Source organism: Megalobrama amblycephala, linkage group LG18, assembly GCF_018812025.1.
Source record: "Megalobrama amblycephala isolate DHTTF-2021 linkage group LG18, ASM1881202v1, whole genome shotgun sequence".
Lineage (NCBI taxonomy): Eukaryota > Metazoa > Chordata > Actinopteri > Cypriniformes > Xenocyprididae > Megalobrama > Megalobrama amblycephala.
The window spans coordinates 21,548,486-21,569,617 of record NC_063061.1 but is presented as its reverse complement, the minus strand read 5'-3'; the positions used below and the strand labels follow the sequence as shown (position 1 = coordinate 21,569,617).

At 36.3% G+C, this 21,132-nt stretch overlaps 1 protein-coding gene across 5 annotated transcripts in view; it reads left to right on the top strand.

Moving 5' to 3' along the window:
- unc5da (unc-5 netrin receptor Da) overlaps positions 1-21,132 on the top strand; it is a 247,173-nt gene that overhangs the window by 171,902 nt on the left and 54,139 nt on the right. For 4 of the 5 annotated variants that reach the window (XR_007181237.1, XM_048165904.1, XM_048165906.1 and 1 more), the window contains exons 3-5: positions 7,375-7,518; positions 8,422-8,525; positions 19,479-19,659. Coding sequence is in view for 4 of the 5 variants with exons in the window: in XM_048165904.1 (XP_048021861.1) it covers positions 7,375-7,518; positions 8,422-8,525; positions 19,479-19,659 (429 nt within the window). In the remaining variant the exon portion in view is untranslated. Of the gene's footprint in view, positions 1-5,877; positions 6,034-7,374; positions 7,519-8,421; positions 8,526-19,478; positions 19,660-21,132 lie in introns of those variants that run through there. The other variant, XM_048165907.1, reaches the window with a different exon arrangement.

The window sequence follows — 21,132 nt, the reverse complement described above, 5'->3', positions numbered from 1 at the left end:
TTCACGTGCTTCCATATTTTTTTTGCGTTAAGTTATTTTAATTAATCGTATGCGTTAACTTGTTAACGTTGACAGCCCTAATATATATATATAAGGGCTACACGATTTATCGCGATTAAACCACACGTGATTTGGCAAAGGCTGCAATTATTTTATGCGCAGCTTGTCAGAGCTGTACGGCTCTGTGATCAGTAATAAATGCTTCTCCATCTGAAAGCCAGAGGGGGCTCATGTGCAGAAACTCTAAATATGCCCTGCCACAGAATAAGATAACACAAGTCATATCACTGTAGCTGAATAAACAGAAGATTGAAATGCTTTGGTTGATTAAACATAACTAATAAACACGCAACTGCCTTATTCTGTGTAAGAAGCCACTTCATCTCATATAATGATGCTCAATTATGAAGTGAATTTGGAGAAAAAACATGTTATTAAATGTTGTCTTTTGCTGGACAAGATGTTCTTCTCATGTCTGGAAAGTTGTTTGACGCGTGTTGCTTTTTCAAATGTACATTATAAGTGACTCAAACTCGCAGTGCAGAGAGAGAGAGTATAAGAGAAAATAAAAGTTTGTGTTTACAAAATAATTTGCGACTAAAAAAATATATATATATATATATATATATATATATATATATATATATATATATATATATATATATATATATATATATATATATGAGGAGCTCTTTTCCAAAACGCTATAAATCCATTTGAATAGTTTTAGTGAAAATGACATTTTTTTACCTAGACCTATACATTTTGTTAATATTCAATTTATCCTGTTAAAATGGTCTATTTGCTCAGTCTGAACATGTTAAACAATGATTGTTAAATGAAACAACAATTTGGTGATTATAAATTCAGAGTTTTTTTTTTTTTTTTTTTTTTTTTTGGGTTTCAAAACAATACAAATCCATCCTTTTTTTAGCCTTTTTATATAAAAACAAAACCGCCATGGAAAAGAACCGGCATGTTAGATTGCATCGAACTCTCATCGAAACTGATTGGTCGAGAGGACATATCGCATTTAGGCTAAAAACAGGTTCGGCATTTTTTTTTAAGTTTTGGAAAAGAGCTCTTCATATATATATATATATATATATATATATATATATATATATATATATATATATATATATATATATATATATAAGTGATACTGATTCTTTGCTATACATATATACATATATACATACTGTTATATATATATATATATATATATATATATATATATATATATATATATAAGTGATACTGATTCTTTGCTATACATATATACATATATATATATAATTTTCTTGCATGTTTACGAAGGTCTTTATTTAAGGCATTACCTCTTGTATATCAACACAGTCAGTTTGGTGTTTTACTCTAATGCAAGTGACAGATCAAACAATTTGCCTGCATCAAAAGATCAGAAGAGAACTGTGCGTGTTTGTAAACACAATCACTTCTGTCATTATTAGACTGTCACTTAAGTATTAAATCAAAGTCTTTGATTTAATTTGCTCAGATCTCTACAGATAAAAACTTAGATTCAGATTATTCTTGCAATTTAAATCAGCATTTCCTATTAAAATAATTAATTTTCATTGTCACTTTTTTTACTTGGTAAATTTAGGATTATAGTAACTTCACCATCTGGTTGATAAAATTGTAAATTTTTTACTAGTGCCTGATTTGTTTTGAATATGTTGTTATATCGTGTATTATATCTGTTGGTCATTTATTTCTGTCAAAAATACAGTAAAAACAGTAATATTGTGGAATGTTATGTAACGTTTGTATAGATCAGTTTAGCCAACCAACTTTAGAATTTTCAGAATGCTTTTAGTCTCCTGAACTGTGCATGTAAATCATGAATCGGCTCCAGCAAGTCTGGGACCAAATGGATCCACTGGCTTCTTTGTGGCCCATCTGAAGCTAAACAGAAAACCCTAGTCCCCAGCTCTGGGGACTTCAAAAGAATCACCTCATGTGGGTTAAGGGCCATGCGGCTGCATTCCAGACATCGTCAAACCCCAATACACACCACACACACACAAACACACACGAACACGCATGAAGATTGTATGTACATTTATCCTCAAAATTTGACTGTACCAAAGTGTACCCGTCGTTGTATTTCAAGTTGTATGTATGTATCCCTAGTGTATAAGCTTAGCTATGACTGTAGTTCTGTTAGTTTCATTCTAAACGATAACATTTGAGTATAAACTGTATCTCCCCTTTTATGTTTTTGCCACCTGACAAGTTTGGTTTCTTTGTAAAGCTCTCTTTATGTCTTATTTGACAATGTATTGTTCTATTTTTAATGGTACTTCGAAGAAAATGTACGATCTGACACTTCATAAACCATGCAAATGAGGTCATAAATGGAGACAAAGAAAAAGTTTGCCCGCCAAAATTGCACCCTTATCATTGGCTGTCTCACCCAAGGTGAGCTTGGGTGAGACAGCTTGTTTTTCCTTAAAAAGACCACCACAAGCATGGTCTTTTTGTCTCTCGATTGTCTCTCAATTGTCCCTCGTCATCTTCTTCGGGACGACCATCTCCGGCGAAACAATCTTTCAAGTCCTCAGTTCAAATCTTCTGCAGCCGCACTGAATCTTCACATGTATCTTTTTGAAACTTGCAAAATACGTAAACTCATGCAAGTACCGCTTCTCTCTATCTTAGATGCGATAAGTTATACGACCTAACAAAATGATACTGATTCTTTGCTGGCTCTCAAGGATTGTCTGTAAGCTTTGCTACTTGTCTTCTCTCTTTCCCTGTCTTTACTTTTGCTTTTGTATATATGTATATGCTTTGTGTATATTTAGACGTATAACCTCTGTATTCGTAGTTTCATATATTAAATACATTATATTCATGCTCTATTGTTCTGCTGCTCATTCAGAAAACCAAGTCACTTCTACGTTTTTGATTCTGCAACACTGCTTTACGCTTTAATGCTATAATAGGAAGTTATTCTCGTGGCCAGAGAATAACATTTCTTTTATAATAGTCTATGAAAAACCCATAGTTTGCTGGACAAACTAGGATAGTTTTTCTGAATACAACTATTAAACTAGAACTAATCATATATGTAATTAATTATAATCCGTTGTAATTAATTCACAATATATGTGCATAATTCACTCTTTGGTCGATCTATATTATAATTAATCATAACGCGTTATGATTTATTATATATATATTTCACCCATGATTTGAGCTAATTGATTAAATACCTGTAATTCGCTACAGTTATCACAATTTAAAATAGGCCTACTTGTTTTCTTTATTTTAAAAATGTAATTTATTTCTGAAATGGCAAAGCTGAATTTTCAGCAGTTATTACTATGTATTATCTTATTAGATCTTATTATTGTTATCAAAACCTTTGTGCTGCTTAATAGTTCTGTGGAAACCTTGATACATTTTTTGGACTCCTTAATGAATGTTTAAAGAAATGTATTTGAAATCATTTGTAACATGTTGTTACTGTCACTTTTGATCAGTTTAAAGCATCCTTTCTTTTTTATATATATTTGATTATGTCTTTCAATTCAAACCCATTGAATACAATTATACAAATGAACATTTCCTTAAAAGACATAATGCATCCTTTCTTAATAAAACTATTCACATGACATGTAAAGCACAGCTCAAATGATTGACTCAAAACAACCCTGGAGCAGAACTGAGAGACCATGAGCAAAGATGGCTGAGCATTGCCAAGCTACATGCCATTGAGATAAATCTGCTGACGTACATCTTTCTCCTGGGGTTATAGACCTTTTGGAGGTCTATTATTTAGAGGTCTCATTACCCTCAGTATTTACAGCCTGTATAACCCAGAATGCAGCTGTACAAGTGTTTTCATTTCGTATTATCCACAGGAGCCTTCACTAGGCATTGCGCTCTATGTTTTCGGCAACGTCACATTATCCTGTGAATATGAGGCTCTCCATCGCAACAGTCAGCAGGGGAATTGTATTGGGTGTGTTGGGCAAGTATCTGGAGCTGGTGTGCTTTACTGAGGGTGTCTGCCGCCGCCGCCGCCGCCGCCGATGCTACTGCAGTCTTTTTTCCTCCTGTTGGCACAGGAAGCTCAGTTTCTGTTCTGTCAGTTCTGTTCTGTTCCCCACAGGCCTATTTGAAAGATAATCATTCAGATTTAAAGGATTATAGATGCTTAGAGTCCTGACCTGACTCAGTCTCCCTTTATTTAGCAATACCCTTTTCGTTTCAAATCCTCTCTGTCTCTCTCTCCCTCATATCTCACAGCCAAGCGCGGTTCTGGGACTGAGCAATTTCGAATTGATTTTCCATTGCTTACCTTAATATCATTAAAGATGAGTCTCATTTTCTCTCAGCAGAGCAAATACACCCACAGAGACCCACACAGAGGCTCGCATTAACGCCGCCGTCTGCGACAGAGTTTCATAGTCGTAATTCTCCCTCTGCTCACCCTTAATATAATTGTGTCTCTAATTCACAGTACGGTTTCATTTAAAAATGTTTTCACTTTTGTAACCATTAACTCGCTCTCACATTTCTGGTCTCTTTTTTGCGGTCTGTGTCTTGACTCGACGCTCGTCGTTAGGGGAAACATTGCACTGGCTCATATATTTTGGTTGCATTTTGCAAAGATTTCTGGGCTTTGGCTGTGAGAAGAGAGTGTAATCCACCACCTCAAACGCCGCCTGCATAATTTAATATTTGGTCGGCACGACAACAGTACTAAAATTAGGCTTACGACAGGAAGAATACATTATAGAGCAGTTTGGGAAGAAAGCAGCCAGGTTGGAGAGGAGTCTGGGGAATGCTTTTAAAAACTCCCTCAAATTCTCTATAGGAAGATGTGCATTATTCTTTAATAATGCCCATAATCCTGCTTTCTGACTCATACCACCTAAGGTCTTTTATCTATTCCTACCTGGTCTTGGTTCTTACAAGAACCACAAGGGCTTGGAACATTCATTAAGGTTTTGTGATAAATATCCTACAGAATTCTACTCAAACGAAGCCTTTTCCGTCTTATGCAATATTGGAATTGGAAGAAAATGAGTGTTAAAGGATTACGGTAAATGTGCAGTAAAAGCAGGGCTGTTTATTTGGAGCACCAACCCTCTATGGGAATATGGCTTAACTGGCTTTTAATTTTAGTGTCTTCTATTTGTTTAACTCCATTTAAAGCTACTTTGAAACTTTCGTGGTAATCTTTAAAGTTCTATTACAATTACATTTAAGAGGTCGTTTTTTTTTTTTTTTTTAAATATATTACCATCTGATGATACAATTTATTTATTTAAATCTGAGCAGTATATACTGTATATGTGACCAAAAAACATTGAGAATAGTTCACCCAAAAAATAAAATTCTGTCATCATTTACTCACCCTCAAGTTGTCCCTAACCTGTATGAATTTATTTCTTCTGCTGAACGCAAAAGAAGATATTTTGAAGAATCAAACAGGCCACACTGACTTCCATAGTATGAAAAAAAAAAAAAAATATATATATATATATATATATATATATATATATATATATATATATATATATATATATATATATATTAGGGGTGTAACGATACGCGTATTCGTATCGAACCGTTCGATTCGGCTTTCGGTTCGGTACGCGGTATGCATTATGTACCGAACGGTTCGTTGGACTAATTAATTACATTTGGAAAATAAAAACGTTTGTGAAATATAATGTTATGCGTTCAACAAGGTAGCCCAATAACCCAAACGACGTAACAGGCAACGCCCCTGACACCCCCGAAGAAAAAAAAAACACCAACTTATACGTTTATGTTATGCTGCGTTCAAACCGAACGCGTCTGGGGCGTCTGGAGCGTCTGATCTACATGTGGCTACTCAGACAGGCGCTCGCTCACTCAGTACGCGCTGAAGGCTCTTTGCAAAATGGCTAATGTGTTTAACACATAGACTGTAAAGGTTTAACAGACCAGAAATAGAAGATCGTCCAAATAACCAACAGGTCTGGTGTTTGGGTGCACTTTGGATTCCCTGTAAGCTATATAACATTTTCATTTTTTTATAAGGAGCTGTTTTTGTTTTATCTCTTTCGAGCGTGAGTTTAAAATATTCTAATCTCCCCCCAGAGTGAGGTTTTTTTTTTTTTTTTTTTTTTTTTTAATGCAACCATTATTTTAGAACGTTTGCCTTTAATGTTTCCATAGGGACGCGTCTTGCGTGTCACTAGCGCTGAGCGCAGCAACAATAACACTGTATGACAGATGGATCGCTATTATTTTGTTTTTCCTTGTTTATTTAAAATATTCACAAACTTGCTTACCATGTTATCAACTATCTGATATTTCGATCCTCAAATATGTGTAAGTGAGTGTGTTTTGTCGTTTAAAAGCCTTTATAAATGATCTTTATCTTGATCTATAACGCGAGATAGGCGCCGCCATCTTAGTTTGCGCAGTAGTTCCCAGAGTCCTGTCAGTCGGATTTACAGCAGGTGAATTCATCATTTACTCCCGAAATATATGCAAGTAAGTGGCTGGTGAACTGGAAGAATAATAGAGTAAACTTTATAGTTACTTAGGCCCATTATGTGTGTCTGATATGAATAAATATCGGCAAATTGTATATGAATGGATTGTTATTGCTCCTTCCACTGATGTCTGACATCAGTGTGCATTTTATAAACTCTAAATATATTGTTTTAATGGTGCTTATGCGTATATAAATGTCTGAAATCTTAAAAGAATGAACGTTAAAGAACGTTATGTGGCTGAAAACACTGCATAGTTGTGATAAAACGTACCGAACCGTACCGAACCGAACCGTGACACCAGTGTATCGTATCGAACCGAACCGTGAATTTTGTGAACCGTTACACCCCTAATATATATATATATATATATATATATATATATATATATATATATGGAAGTCAATGGGGCCTGTTTGATTACCGACATTCTTCAAAATACATTAAATTCTATCACTGAGTCAAAAATGGGATGGACAACAGTGTTTAACTATATATTTAGTACCACAAAAATATGTAAAATGCCTTACTGGGACTTGTGCACAGAGCCTTGAATCAGTGAATCGTACGAGAGAGAAGCGTTTAGGAGAACTTTTTTGATTATTCTGTTCTCCATGCAAACAGTGTTATATAAAACATTTTAAGAGGTTACACTGCTGCTCTTTTGGGAGAAGTAGCTCATTACTGGAAATGCTGTATTGTTTTGGAAACAGCGGAGTTACTGCAAAATGCGGTTAAATTTGTAGCAACACTACCTTCAGTTAGTACTGATTTACATAGCTTACACACACAATTTGGATCAAGTATATTTGTCGTTCTCAATCCTTTCCTTTTCCTTTCCATGCAGGGCTGAAGATCCGTGAAGTGATGATAAATGTGTCCAGACAGCAGGTGGAGGACTTTCATGGACCAGAGGACTATTGGTGTCTGTGTGTGGCCTGGAGTCATCTGGGCACCTCCAAGAGTCGCAAAGCCACTGTCCGCATTGCATGTCAGTCTAATCATGGTCTTTTTCTTTTTTTTTAATACATCACTTTCCACTTTGAATTCTTAAATTTTTCTATACACTCGTTTCCACCTAAATTACCCAGAACAGTTTGTCTCAGGAAATTTTTTCTAAAATCCCTAGTTCCTGCAAAAGTTCCTGCAGTGGAAACGAGACTTGTGATATTTATATGAAATAGTTAGTTTTTTTTACAGCACCAAACGAAATTGAACTACCAGTGAAATTGATAAAAATTTGGAACCAAAAATTAGCCAGACACTTTGAACTGACCATGTTTTGCTTAAGTGTTATCTGATTTAATTAAGATTTTTTTCTGACACAGTTTAACTCTGAGACCTTGTCATATTTTATTACCATTTTAAACTATAGTGAATAAACTGTATTAATTAATGAAATGTTCAAGGTGTCTGAATAAATGTTGGTATATATATATGTGTGTGTCTGCTTTTCAGGACACAGATTTGTATAACATAGGTATTACAATGAGAGGGTGACTTAAGAGGACATTACCCCATGTCCCCATTCTTCAAAAGACTTATAAATCATACAGAATGAGTTTTTTTGGAGAACGTAAAAATGTGCACAGTTTACTGTGATGGTTAGGTTTAGGTGTAGGGTTGGTGTAGGGCGATACCGTTTGAACAGTATAAAAACCATTACGCCTATGGAATGTCCCCACAATTCACAAAAACAAACCTGTGTGGGTGAAAAACCCCCCAAATATTTTCAACCTTTATTGGTTCATACTCTGTTAAGTGACTGAATACAAGTGGGCGGGGCCTATGGTTCAATGATGTATAACTATTATTCGATATCATGCAAATATGATTTTTTTTTTTTCTTTTCTTTTTCTCATGCCACCGATGTTCTTTATGTTTCCATATATAGACCTGAGAAAGAATTTCGAACAGGAGCCACAGGGGTTGGAGGTGCCGATCAATGGCATGATCGTTCTACACTGCCGCCCACCCGAGGGAGTGCCTGCAGCTGAGGTGAGTGGGTCACAGCGCCCCCTACCTGTCTGGATGCGTAATTTTAAAAAGACAAATCAAACAGTCAATGTTGATAATTCAGTGCTCTGTTTGTGTTTTCATGCCTTATAGGCATTTGATGAGTATGCTTTCCCATGTATTAGGGATGAGTGGAGTTGTATTTATGAGAGAGTACCGATGTGTGCATTATCATTATCGTAGTCAGGATTCTGGATATTCAAAAGTGCATTTGCATGCTCGGCACAGGCACTACAATGCATTTGCATGTGTTTGTTGATCTTTCAGTGTTTTTTTTTTCAAACACATTCTCATTGCATTAACTTTAAGAACTTTTTCCTTTCATTCTGTTTTATTTTTTCTTCTTCTATATGTCTTGAATAATGTGTGCTTTTCAGGGCACAAACTGCCCCCATGCTGTTCAGTTCCAGTAAGAGATAAAAGATTTACCTGAAATGGACAATTTGTGTTACTGTAGGCCCCTCGTCTTTCGCTTTCTGGGTCACTCATGAGGCTTTTTCTTTTATGCATGAATGCCAGTATGGAGAAGAACACAGAGTTTGAATAATCTATCTACACTGCGTTCCAAATTATTATGCAAGTGACATATCAGTAAGATTTCAGTACAATAAACATTAAGATTTTAGTTTTTCTAAGAAAATGTTTGTTTGTTTATTTATCCATGTCTTTTTAGATAACTGGTATCAATCTCAGACAAAATAATTTGCCAGATCTATGGAAACCCTACTTAGAGGTTGTTCCACATTATTAAGCAAGTCACAGTTCTCATGCAATATGGGGAAGAAGAAAGATCTTTCTGAAGATGAAAAGCATGAAATGGTGTGCAAAAGGCATGAAAACAACTAATATTGTTTGAAACTGAATGGAGATTATCGAATTATCATAAGATTTGTTAGTGATTTAGAGAACCCGGTCAGATAAAGGCTTATTAAGGAAAGTTCCTGTCCAAAAAAATTAATTGTATTAAAAGGGCAGCTATAAAAAAGCCAGTGTTGAGCATCAAACAGGTATTTGAAGCTGCTGGTGTCTCTGGAGTCTCAAGAAGCTCTCCATGCAGGCTGGCAGTTGTGCGTAAAGATGCATTTCTGCCACTCCAAATCAAACCTCAGAGAGAAACATTTACAGTGGGTTTAGAAATACATGAAGACTCATTTTTAAATAGTTTTATTCACTGACCAATGCTGTACTACTATGGATGGTCTAAATGGATAGATTTCTGGATGGTTGGTGAATCGCCACCATGTTCCAACAAGACTGCGACATCAGCAAGGAGCTAGCGGGTGATGATTTGGGCTGGAATACTGGGAAGTGAGATGGAGGGTATTAAAATGACTTTTGCAAGATATGTGGAGTTCATAACTGGCCATTTTCAGCTATGGTATAAAAAGGAGGATAGTGCATAGTACAATGCACTATTGTACAATGCACAATCCACTATCCCATGCTGCAAAAAAAAAACACCACAGCAATAAAACTGTTTGAAAATGTATTTCTGAACCCACTGTAAATGTTTCTCTTTGTGAGGTTTGGTTAGTGGTGGCTGAAATGCATCTTTACGCACAACTGCCAGCCTGCATGGAGAGCTTCTCAAGACTCCAGAGACACCAGCAGCTTCAAATACCTGTTTGCTGCTCAACACTGGCTTTTTTATAGCTGCCCTGTTAATACAATTCATCAATTCCTCAATAAGCCTTTATCTGACCGAGTTCTGCTGTGCTCTAAATCACTCACAAATCTTATGATAATTCGATAATCTCCATTCAGTTTCACACAATATTAGTTGTTTTCATGCCTTTTGCACAACATTGCACCATTTCATGCTTTTCATCTTCAGAAAGATCTTTCTTCTTCCCCATATTGCATGAGAACTGTGACTTGCTTAATAATGTGGAACAACCTCTAAGTAGGGTTTCCATAGATCTGGCAAATTATTTTGTCTGAGATTGATACCAGTTATCTAAAAAGACATGGATAAATAAACAAACAAACAAACATTTTCTTAGAAAAACTAAAATCTGAATGTTTATTGTACTGAAATCTTATTGATATGTCACTTGCATAATAATTTGGAACGCAGTGTATCTATCTATCTATCTATCTATCTATCTATCTATCTATCTATCTATCTATCTATCTATCTATCTATCTATCTATCTATCTATCTATCTATCTATCTGTCCGTCCATCCATCTTTGAAATTCATTTCTTTCAAAATCAATTTTAATTCTGCATCCAATTTACTTCCTCAATTCAAATTCATTAATTCAGTTAGTATTCAAAAGGCATTTTCATTTTCATTCTGAATGCTGCACATCCCTGTGTGAACAATAATCTCTGTTCTTGTCATAATTTTGGAATCTGCATTCTAGTTTGCAGAAGAAAGTCATACAGAATTCTGTGAGCCTCAAAAAAAATGTTCTGAGAAACTACTCTCAGGTTCATTTCAGTGACTCCAAGTGTATAATATCGAACCTCCTAAAGAGTTTTGTGACAAGCTTAGGAGAATATCCATGTGCTTAGTGGAAATCAAACTGGCAATTGCTTCTCATAAATCCAGTGTCATATTATTATCATCCCCCACATTCTTGTGAGATGTTAAGTGATACCGCTGCGTTTGCGTCTCTGAGGCGGCTGACAGATTCCTTGTTTTTGTTTTTTTGTTTTTTGTTTTATGTTGCTCTGTATTCTTTGTGGTAGTTTCAGCAGAAGCAATACTTAAACTAGGCCACCATGAGTGCATTTCAACATCAGCTTTTAAAAAAAAAAAAGGAAAAAAAAAGAAAAAACACATCAACTCATGCCATCTGTCATGTTGGAAACCTATCCAAAATGGCTGCTGCCTGTGATCTGGAGGGAAGCAGCCGTGCACCATCACTATACAGCTAATCAATAGTTACTAGAGCCAACATGGCGCTGCTGCTGAAAAGGATAGTCAGGCTTAGGCAATGTTTGAGACGGAGCCAAGATCCGGGTCCAGAGGTCTCTATGCCAGAAGGGTTTGTCGCTGGAGATTACAGGTTGGCAGCCAAACGCTCCCGTTGTAATCATTGCTGCTCAAAGTCTAAAGGTCAAGCCGAAGAACTCTACCACTGGTAGACATATGAGCCAAGATGGCTCCCCTGTTGGCTGGCTGATACCATCTTTGGACGGGACACAAGTCTGGCTGAGACTGGAAATTGATCAAGGGCTCGGAGAGCGTTGGCAGGTCGTGGCTGACACGCCACCTCTGCGCTTCTCACGGGTTAATTATATTGCTCTTGATTCTGGCAGTAAAATGTGAAAACTTGATTAAATCGCTTGTATTTGATTTTTTTTTTTCTTTTTTCTAAAGACATTTGCGAAAGGTCACAGGCTCGTAACAATTTTGTCATTGTTTATTCTGGCATATGTCATCCTTGTCCTTTGTTTGTTTCCCGCTTGAATGGAAACCTGTTTAGAAATTATCATTTCCCTAGAGCTATAAGATCATCCCTGTTGAATAATGAACGTAACATAATTAAAACAATTACACCAACAAGGAAATGAAAGTGCGATATTAACTGTCAAAGTAAAGTTCATACAGATTACTCACAGCTAAGATGGGAGAAAAAAAAGGCTCTCAATAACTTTGAGACCAGACCGATCATTAAGCTCATATTAACTTCACAATCCTCATCCAGCGACGCAATTAATCATTCAGTCTGATGAAGCAAAGTCATTTAAAGTGCTTAAAATGTAATTATTCAGCAATAAACGCGGCATGGCCTGCGCTGTCAGGAGCAGGATGAGGAAGAAGGACACGTCCGGCCCGCGCATCCGAAATGGCGTGGTTGGATTTGGAAAGTTCATTTCTTTAATGTGATTCGGTGAAAGTCACCGTAGTGTTCATAAGGGCCCGCAGACTTGATTGAAGCAAAGTGATGCAAAGGGACATTAATGAAACTGGAACTTAATTGAGTAGGATGGAACAAACCCGGACGAGACCTCCTTTTGTAATTGCCTTCTTGTCACTTTCACTTTCCGTCTAAATGAATGTAAATCTAGAGGGTGATTTTTGCCCAGAATGACGATGTTATGAGGTGTTGTATCCGTTTCAGGGCTAATTGGATTGACCTGTAAGGGACGTGCCATATTCAGTGTTAAGAATGAGCCTGTTTTTTTCAATGTAGCTACCCAGAATGTTTGTTCAAGTTGTTGTTCAACTGCCGTATGGAAATTCTTAATGCCGGCACTTATCACCACTGCTTATTTTTAGACTTTTTAGTCGTCAATCTCACCATGTTCATTAATTTGAGTCCATTTTACTTGGACAAAAATTACATTATTTTAGCCAACAACTATAAACTTTTAATTGTTATATCCAAAATTTATTAATTTAAACATGCATCAAACATGTAAATTATTGTAAATGAATTTATTAATGTATTAGCTACTCTTTAGAAGTTACTGTGTTGTGAGTTCTCCACGCATTAGAAGAGTGCAATTAATTTTTTGGTTTTTACAGACTAAATTCTTGCATTACAGCTCTTGCTGCAAACACGCCAATCTGATTGCACAACTTAGTTCAAGTTTATCCATGTGCATTCACATTATTGTCTGTGTAAAAGATGTTATATTATGTTTTTGTTGTGGATATTGCTTATTAATCTCATATAAACATGGATTTTTTTTTTTTTTATGTTGAAAACCTTTCACCATGCCTTCTTCATTTATTTGATACTTTTCATGTGTGTAGATTTTGTTGTACACTTTAACCCAGACTTTCAGTCCTAAAATAGTTAAACAACCCCCCACCCCCTCACAATATGTCACCTGAAACACAAAAGAAGATAAGAATAATTTTGACCATATAATGATAAAATATCTTATTTTGATAAAATATCTTATTCTCTTAAATAATGACTGAATTTTATTTTTGGGGTCTCTTTAAAATCCGAAAATCCATAATAAGAATATGAATTATTGCATGTTTAAAATTATGATCCTCTAAACAAGGAGCAAAATGATCATAAACCATTTTAATATTTGTAGTTTTAAAATTAATTGTTTTTGTTTTTTTTAGCTTGGTTACCTACTGTAGTATACATCAGTGTAAGTGTATAAGGCAAAAACATATTATTTGTCTGTATTTAGGATAGATAAAATATTATTAGCTCTAGCAAGACAAGACACACACACTACAGAATGCTATTAAATACAATACATTGTTAGAGATGTGCTGGGAGTGACACTGTAAGAATGTTCACCATTAAAAAAAAAAAAAAAAAAATCTGTAATGCTTGCATGTCACTGTTTGCCATTGTTAGACAAATTAAACTAATAAGAGATTGTGGAAAAATGTGTTTTAAGAAAGTTTATTTTCTGAAAGTACACAGGGTCAAAAGTGCCCATATGATGAAGCACCACACAGGATACATTTGAGTGAGCTAATTAAACCGCTAACATAGCGTTTCAGTTGAACACACTTCAGCTCAAGCAGATTTGCTTTCTGTTTCACTGAGTTTCTTTGAAGTTCTCAAACTGTTAACGTCCATCTTTAGAATGAGGTCTCAGATTATATTTTTCAGATTCCCTGACAATCCCAATGCCCTATGGACTCTCAAAGCTGCTGTGTCCTTGGAAACTCCCGCAAGTCTATAACCAATGTAATGGTGGTATTTTCCTCCAAAGGATGATTAGAAAGAGGTTCAGTTAGCGTGACATCAGAGGTTATCTGGGTTGTCCTTTGAGGGTCTTAGTTGGTGGGTGTGACTGTAGCCGTCCATGCTCACAGGGCTTTAATTGGAACAAATGTGCTAATTAACCAAATTCATTTCCCTGTTTCCTGGCCGGAGGCTTATCACTCCCATTTGGATCTGTCCCTCAATGTTCATCTGCTCTCTCATCTCTCCATCTCCAACCCAACGCTTCCCCCCAGAGACCCAAAGCAGACCCAGAAACAGCCTGCGATTTGAATACAAAACACATACACTCGTACAGAATTAGAGGGAATTTCCCCCCAACAAAGGAGATGGAGGCATTGATAGAGGAAGAGCTTTAGATTAGGTCTCAGATAGGGAAATAATTAGAAAGAAAATGAAAGAGTTTAGATAACAAGTTCAGATAATCATGAGAAGGGGGTTTGGAAGTAAAATACAGGCTCTTTGTGGTGCATTTGATCTGATAGTCGGTGAGGGAGTTTCATGGAAGACAGATATGTAAATTAATATTAATACTCAATAAACCAATAAATGATTGTAGTAGGGTTTATCATATTTTATTTTGCTGATAATTTTGCTCCAGTACATGGATGATTTCTCTCTGATATCTTATAATAGTCTTGATAATTAACGCCACAGTATAATCCTTCCATTCAATAACTCTGTCTTCTACAGACTATGAACAATAAAACACATTTGTAAATGAATGACCTCACCTAGATTTATAAATGGCCTTGATGTCTTTCACTTTCTCGTTTGTTTTGAAGTCTTTCCAAAACCTCATATTTTAGCTTAATTAGAAAGTCAGACTTTTCATCCACAAATTTGAAATGTAACTACACTTTTCTTCCTTTTGCAGGCACATTTATGTTGAAAACAAAGACTTAATTCTTATTGGTCAGTTTGCTTATTAAAGGTGTATGAAAACCCTCACTGTAAAAAATAACCATGAGAAGGGGGTTGCCTTAAAATTTTGAGTTCATTGAAAATTCAATTTGAGCTAATTCAATGAAGTTGATTGGTTTAATCAACAGAAACATATATACATGTTTCTGTTGATTAAACCAATCAACTTCATTGAATTAGCTCAAATTGAATTTTCAATGAACTCAAAATTTTAAGGCAACCAGGTAACTTACTTTTTTAAGTTAAACCAACAATTCTTTTTTACAGTGCTTAATGAACAGCAGTATTTATTTGTAAACTTTGTTTTTTATTAATTTTTGCTTTGCTTTTGATCAAATAAATGCAGCCTTGTTGAGCATAAGGGAATTTATTCAAAAAGTAACTTTTGAACAGTATATAAATTAAATAATTAAAACAACAGTTTATTTGATCCCTTTAGATGTTGAATTCTTTGGGCCCTATCATATACAGTACCCGGCACAATGTGGCACCAGGCACGACGCAAGTGTTTTTTGCTAGTTTCAGCCTGGCTAGGGTGACAAGATTTCTCATGGTGGAATACAGGACGGGTGAGCAAGGGGTGGGTAATATGACCATGATATGAGAAATTTAATTTTACTTTTTTTTTTCAGATACAGTAGGTTTATTTACCATATATACATTTATTTAACATCTTTTGTTGTTTGATTAACATTAATGACAGTCAAATATTTAATTAGGCTACTGTCCTTTTAAGACCGAATTCAGGGATGTAATATACTGACACATATCCAATTCACCTACCTGTTTACATCCACTTAAGCCATAAGTTATAACCGATAGTATTTACATGAGATACTCCACATGATGGACATTTTGGCAACTAGAGTTTGGTTCCAAAACTCAATAAATGCCATTTAAAAAAAAAAAAAAAAATGAGTTCTTGCCAAAATCAGTATTTTATCTAGTCGGTAATGAAAAGACAATTTATAATTTTACACAAAATGCGATATCCGCCGTGTTATTCTGTCATGTTTTCTCCCTTTCTCTCCAAAATGCGACAAACGCCACTCTCCCTTCTCTGCAGAATGCAATATATCCCCTCAACCAATCACAGTGCACCATTCCACACATTAAACAGTAATGACAGCACTCTGAATATACCCGGCATCCTAGTTTTTCTCATCTTCTTTGTACTTTGTGATCAACAAAAACAGAAAAAAATGAATGAATCTGATGCGTTGATGAACATGTGGTGGTTTCTGTGGTGGGTAAGAAACGTAAGCCATCGAAATCTAATCATTTACATGAGGAGATTAAGAAGATAAGGCACTCAGGAGGAGAAAAAATGCCGGCTGTTGCTTGTTCCACAATAGCATCAAACTTCTGTCACGGTCCCCAAAACTGAATCATGAACAGTTTTTAAAAGCCGTTTGACCAAGAATGATTCATTCTCAAATCTGGCATTGGTAGTTTTGATTCTAAACATCTGATAGAAAAAGAAAAAAAACATAACATGATTGCTATTTGAATGTTTGCAGTATAGTGACGCCGCTGGGTAGTTGCAGTCAATTCCAATGTACTAGCCAAATGTGTTGTTTTTATTTTAACCGTGCGGTGGCGCCAGATACTTTTTAATCAGTAATGACAAAAGGAGACATAATTAATTTATAGCATTAACAAGATGACCCGTTGAATTCATTTTGGGAGCAATGACTGATTTAATGTATTTTTAGTCCAGTGCCTGTATTTAAGATTAGTATTGACCAAGTTCAGAGGCTGTCATATATGTGGATCAACTTACTTTGGATCAACTTTTATATTGATTCAATGGATTAATTGCATTTTGGGGAAAAATAATCAATTTTTTTAATAAATGTTTGAAAATCAAAATCTGGATTTGAATTTTTAATGTTATTATAACCTAAAGATGCTATGTGAAAGTTTAAAACAGAAAACAGTGGTTTTCATCTTGCCACTTTATTGGTAAAGAAAACACATTTTTACTCAAATTAATCAAAATGGATTTATAGCGTTTTGGAACCAAACTCTTCATTTGACCATTCAGACGCAAGGAGAACTGATCGCATGCTGTCTGAGAGAACTGGGATCACGCGCAAGGAAAGACAGAGAGCGGGTGTGAGAAGCCCTTCTGGTGCGATTCCGCCTATCCAGCCTTCACTAATGGCAAGTTAATCAATAACGAATTGTGATTGGATGGTCATTTTGTTCTACGACGAATTGATTGGGCTGTTCTGACAGAACACTTTACTACTTGTTCTATGATTACCCAGTTGTAAAGAAATTTTTAGGAAAGATGAAATACGGGACAAAACTTGATTTTTTTTTTTGACAAGTCTGGGAAACTAAAAATGGAGCTGAAATACTGGGTTTTTCCCGGGACGTCTGGTCACCCCTAAGCCTGACTCAATTATCATTTCGATGTTTTTTAAATAGCAAATGCATTTGCGCCCATTTGTGCACCCATAGGAGTGCTGGTCAGAAAACGAGGTGTGTTGGCACGTTGCTATTTTGAGGCAAAAGAAATAGACTGTGCCATTGACTTTAGACCAGGTTTCAGTTGGTCAATTGCACAGTCTATTTCATTTGCCTCAAAATAGCAAAGTGCCAATATTTTTTTTAATTCAAGAACGCATTAGTAATATTCACCTCTAGGCGTGAGTACACTCTGCTTATTACACACACAGGGACACGCAGCAGCACACAAACATGCCAAATATTAAAAATAAAAGGATTATTATGTAAAAGATTATTATTGTGTGTATAAAGATAAAAATGCTTTTCCCGTAGATGGTATGCTTGTGCGCTTTAACCTCACGCGGATCTGTTTCCTCACTCGAGAAGCGTTCAGTTTTTCCACTTGCAAATTCAGCCATGTAAATAGCAAATCCTCCATGGTGCGAGCGCAACTGGCTTTTAAAAGAAATGGGAGATGAGACTCTGATTGGTTTATTACACAATTCGCCCAAAACACATCCATTACTCATTAAGAGAATAGGGACAACCCTTTTAGACCATGCACTGGGCGTGCTGACCATTTTTCCTGTTGTTAAACTAGCAAAAGTGGATTCTGACATTCCCTAAGTGCTCTTGTCGTGCGCTTTAGACCATGCGCTTAGATCATTAAAATAGGGCCCTTTGTCTTTGCCTTCCCTGATATACTTTAGTTGCTGATAGGTAGGTCTGTGGTGTTTTTTTAAACTAGAGTGAATAAGCATTATGGAGTAAAAGAAGCAACATGACTGGATTAACTTTTGAGGTCCAAACACAGAAAGGAGGGAAGGGAAGGAGGGAGCAAAAAAAAAGAGGACAGATGCAGTCACCGCCGTTCTGGGAGCTCTGGACTGGAACGGAGAAAAGAGTGAAATTAAAAGCATATGATGAAAGAGTTCTCTCCGGCCATCACGAAGATGAGAAAGAGAGAGAAATCTCTCACACATGACAATCTGATGGCTGATATATTGATTTTCCTCCCTTCATTATTCTTCTAGGCCTTAGAGAGAGAGTCGAGCAATTTTACTCACCCCACGTGCGTGTTTGCTGCTGTGTTGTTCCAGCGCAGAGGGCGAGAACTTCACACACAAACAGAGATTCCCAAGGGGCGTGCTGTGTTTTTAATCTGCAAACGCACAGTGACATAAATCAACCCGCGTCCCCGTGCCCTGACGACCGCCGCCCCTCTGGACCGACTTTAAACTGGTGGCTGTTGCCAAACGATTGCAATTTACACGACCAGCCATGCGAGGAGGGCGCGTCGTCATGCCATTGCTGCGTTTGTAAATCCTAATGAATCAGACCGTCAAACATCAGAGCTGTATAAATAACACTAGGCTGGGCTTGACCTTGCAGTGACCTCAAACTGAAATCTTTGGATGAGCTGTGACCTGTGATCCAGTCAAAGTGACAGGTTTGAACGTGACTATGCAGAGCACCTGGGAGAATACACATCTATCGCAGTACATGCTTTTTTATTGAGCTGCCAGTCTGCGATGGGTCACTCAGAGGTCATTGTGAAATGCTTGCTGTTGCATTGATACAGCTTGTGTCTTATTTGACAATGTTTCTTCACTTTAATTGGCTGAGCTGATGTGGGGGCGATGTTTACTTCAAATAGGCTGTCAGGAACGGCCTCATGCTGGTTTGTGAAGTTCATGAAAAGGTTGACAAAAAATGGTAACTCAACCTCTACAGCCTCTTCATGAAAATTGTAGATTGGTTCCAGGACAAGGGGATGCGTTTTGCTTGTGGTCTCACAGTTGCATTGCTTCTCTGCTAGTTGGATTGACAGTAAACTTTCATTAAAGTGTCTGGATTTACTCACAAAATCTGTCAAATTTGCCTCTTTTTGCAGGTTGAGTGGCTGAAGAACGAAGAGCTGGTGAGTTCTCTTGACGATGTCAATATTGACACTCGAGCTGACCACAACTTGATCATCAATGAAGCAAGGCTGTCCGACTCTGGAAATTACACCTGCCTGGCCAGCAACATTGTTGCTAGGAGACGTAGTGCAACGGCAACAGTCATTGTGTTTGGTATGGAGACAAACCCAACAATTTAGTATATCCTTTTGGTTATTAGTTAATACATTTTACCCTATTTTTTTTCTCTGTGACTTATTCTGCAGCTTACGTAGACACTAAATCATTCACAACATACTTGTTGAGAAGCACTGATTCATTCAGGAACAAAGCAAGTGTTTGTCTTTATGGATGAGTCACTGAATCATTCACAACTGATTCTTTCAGAAACACTCTGAAAGAATCAGTTGTGAAAAAAAAATAAGTGGGCGAGTCTCATTTTGAAGGCTGCGGAGCTTGCATTTGTCAGCCGCATCCGTCATTTGAGGCTGTTTTGTTTCTGAAAAAGTAACTATTACATTTTAAAGCAAGAAAGAAATTATAATAATGTAAGTCTCACAAGTAATAAGTCAATTTATAATGGTTACTTTTCTGAAATGAGAAATCCTCAATGAGTTGTGCAGCCAACAAATGCAACCTTCGGAGGGCGCAGCCTTCAAAATGAGAAAAACTAGTAACTGTCTTTATGAAGGTTGTGTCTAGAAGGGATACAGCAATGGCCGGAAGTGAGGCAAAATTTCACAATAAAAATAACAGTAAATTAATTTGCTACTTAGCAGATTGTCTTTTATTAACAACTGCACCTACCCCAACCCTAAACCTACCCTTACAATAATGCAAATACAGTAATTAAATTACTGAATATTAATTTTGCGCATACCCAGTGTCTGTAGCTGTATCCCTTCTGGTCTTTACCCTTTATGAATGAGTCATCATTCACTGCCAATTCTTTCATAAACCCTGATTCATTCAGGAACAAAACACGAGACTGTCTTTATGGATGAGTCACTGAATCATTCACAACCGATTCTTTCAGAAACACACATAGTAAGGAAAAAACAAGTGGGCGAGTCTCATTTTGAAGGCTGCGGAGCTTGAATTTGTCAGCCGCATATGTCAATGAGGCTTTTTCATTTCTGAAAAGTAACCATTACATTTCAAAGTAAGAAAGAAATTATAATAATGTATAATAATGTAAGTCTAACAAGGAATAAGTCAATTTTATAATGGTTACTTTTCTGAAATGATACATCCTCAATGAGGTTTTGCAGCCTTCAAAATGAGACAAAGCTAGTAACTGTCTTTATGAAACGAGTCATCATTACTGACTATTCTTTTAGAAACCCTGTTTCATTTAGGAAGAAAACAAAGTGACTGTCTTCATGAATGAGTCACTGAATCATTCACGGCTGATTTGTTTTGAAACACTGATTCATTGTGGAACAAAACAAGTGACTAGTCGAGTCCAAAAATGCATAGTCTCTTTGAAGTTTAGGAATTTCTTTTGAAAAAGTAATTACTCCGACCCTTAAAAAAAGAATGGTCTATATAGTATAATTGTGTGTAGTATGAATATATTCACCAAGTTTTCGGTGTCATGTGACCTACCAGAATCAGTTGTGCTGCATCACTGCCATTCACAAATCC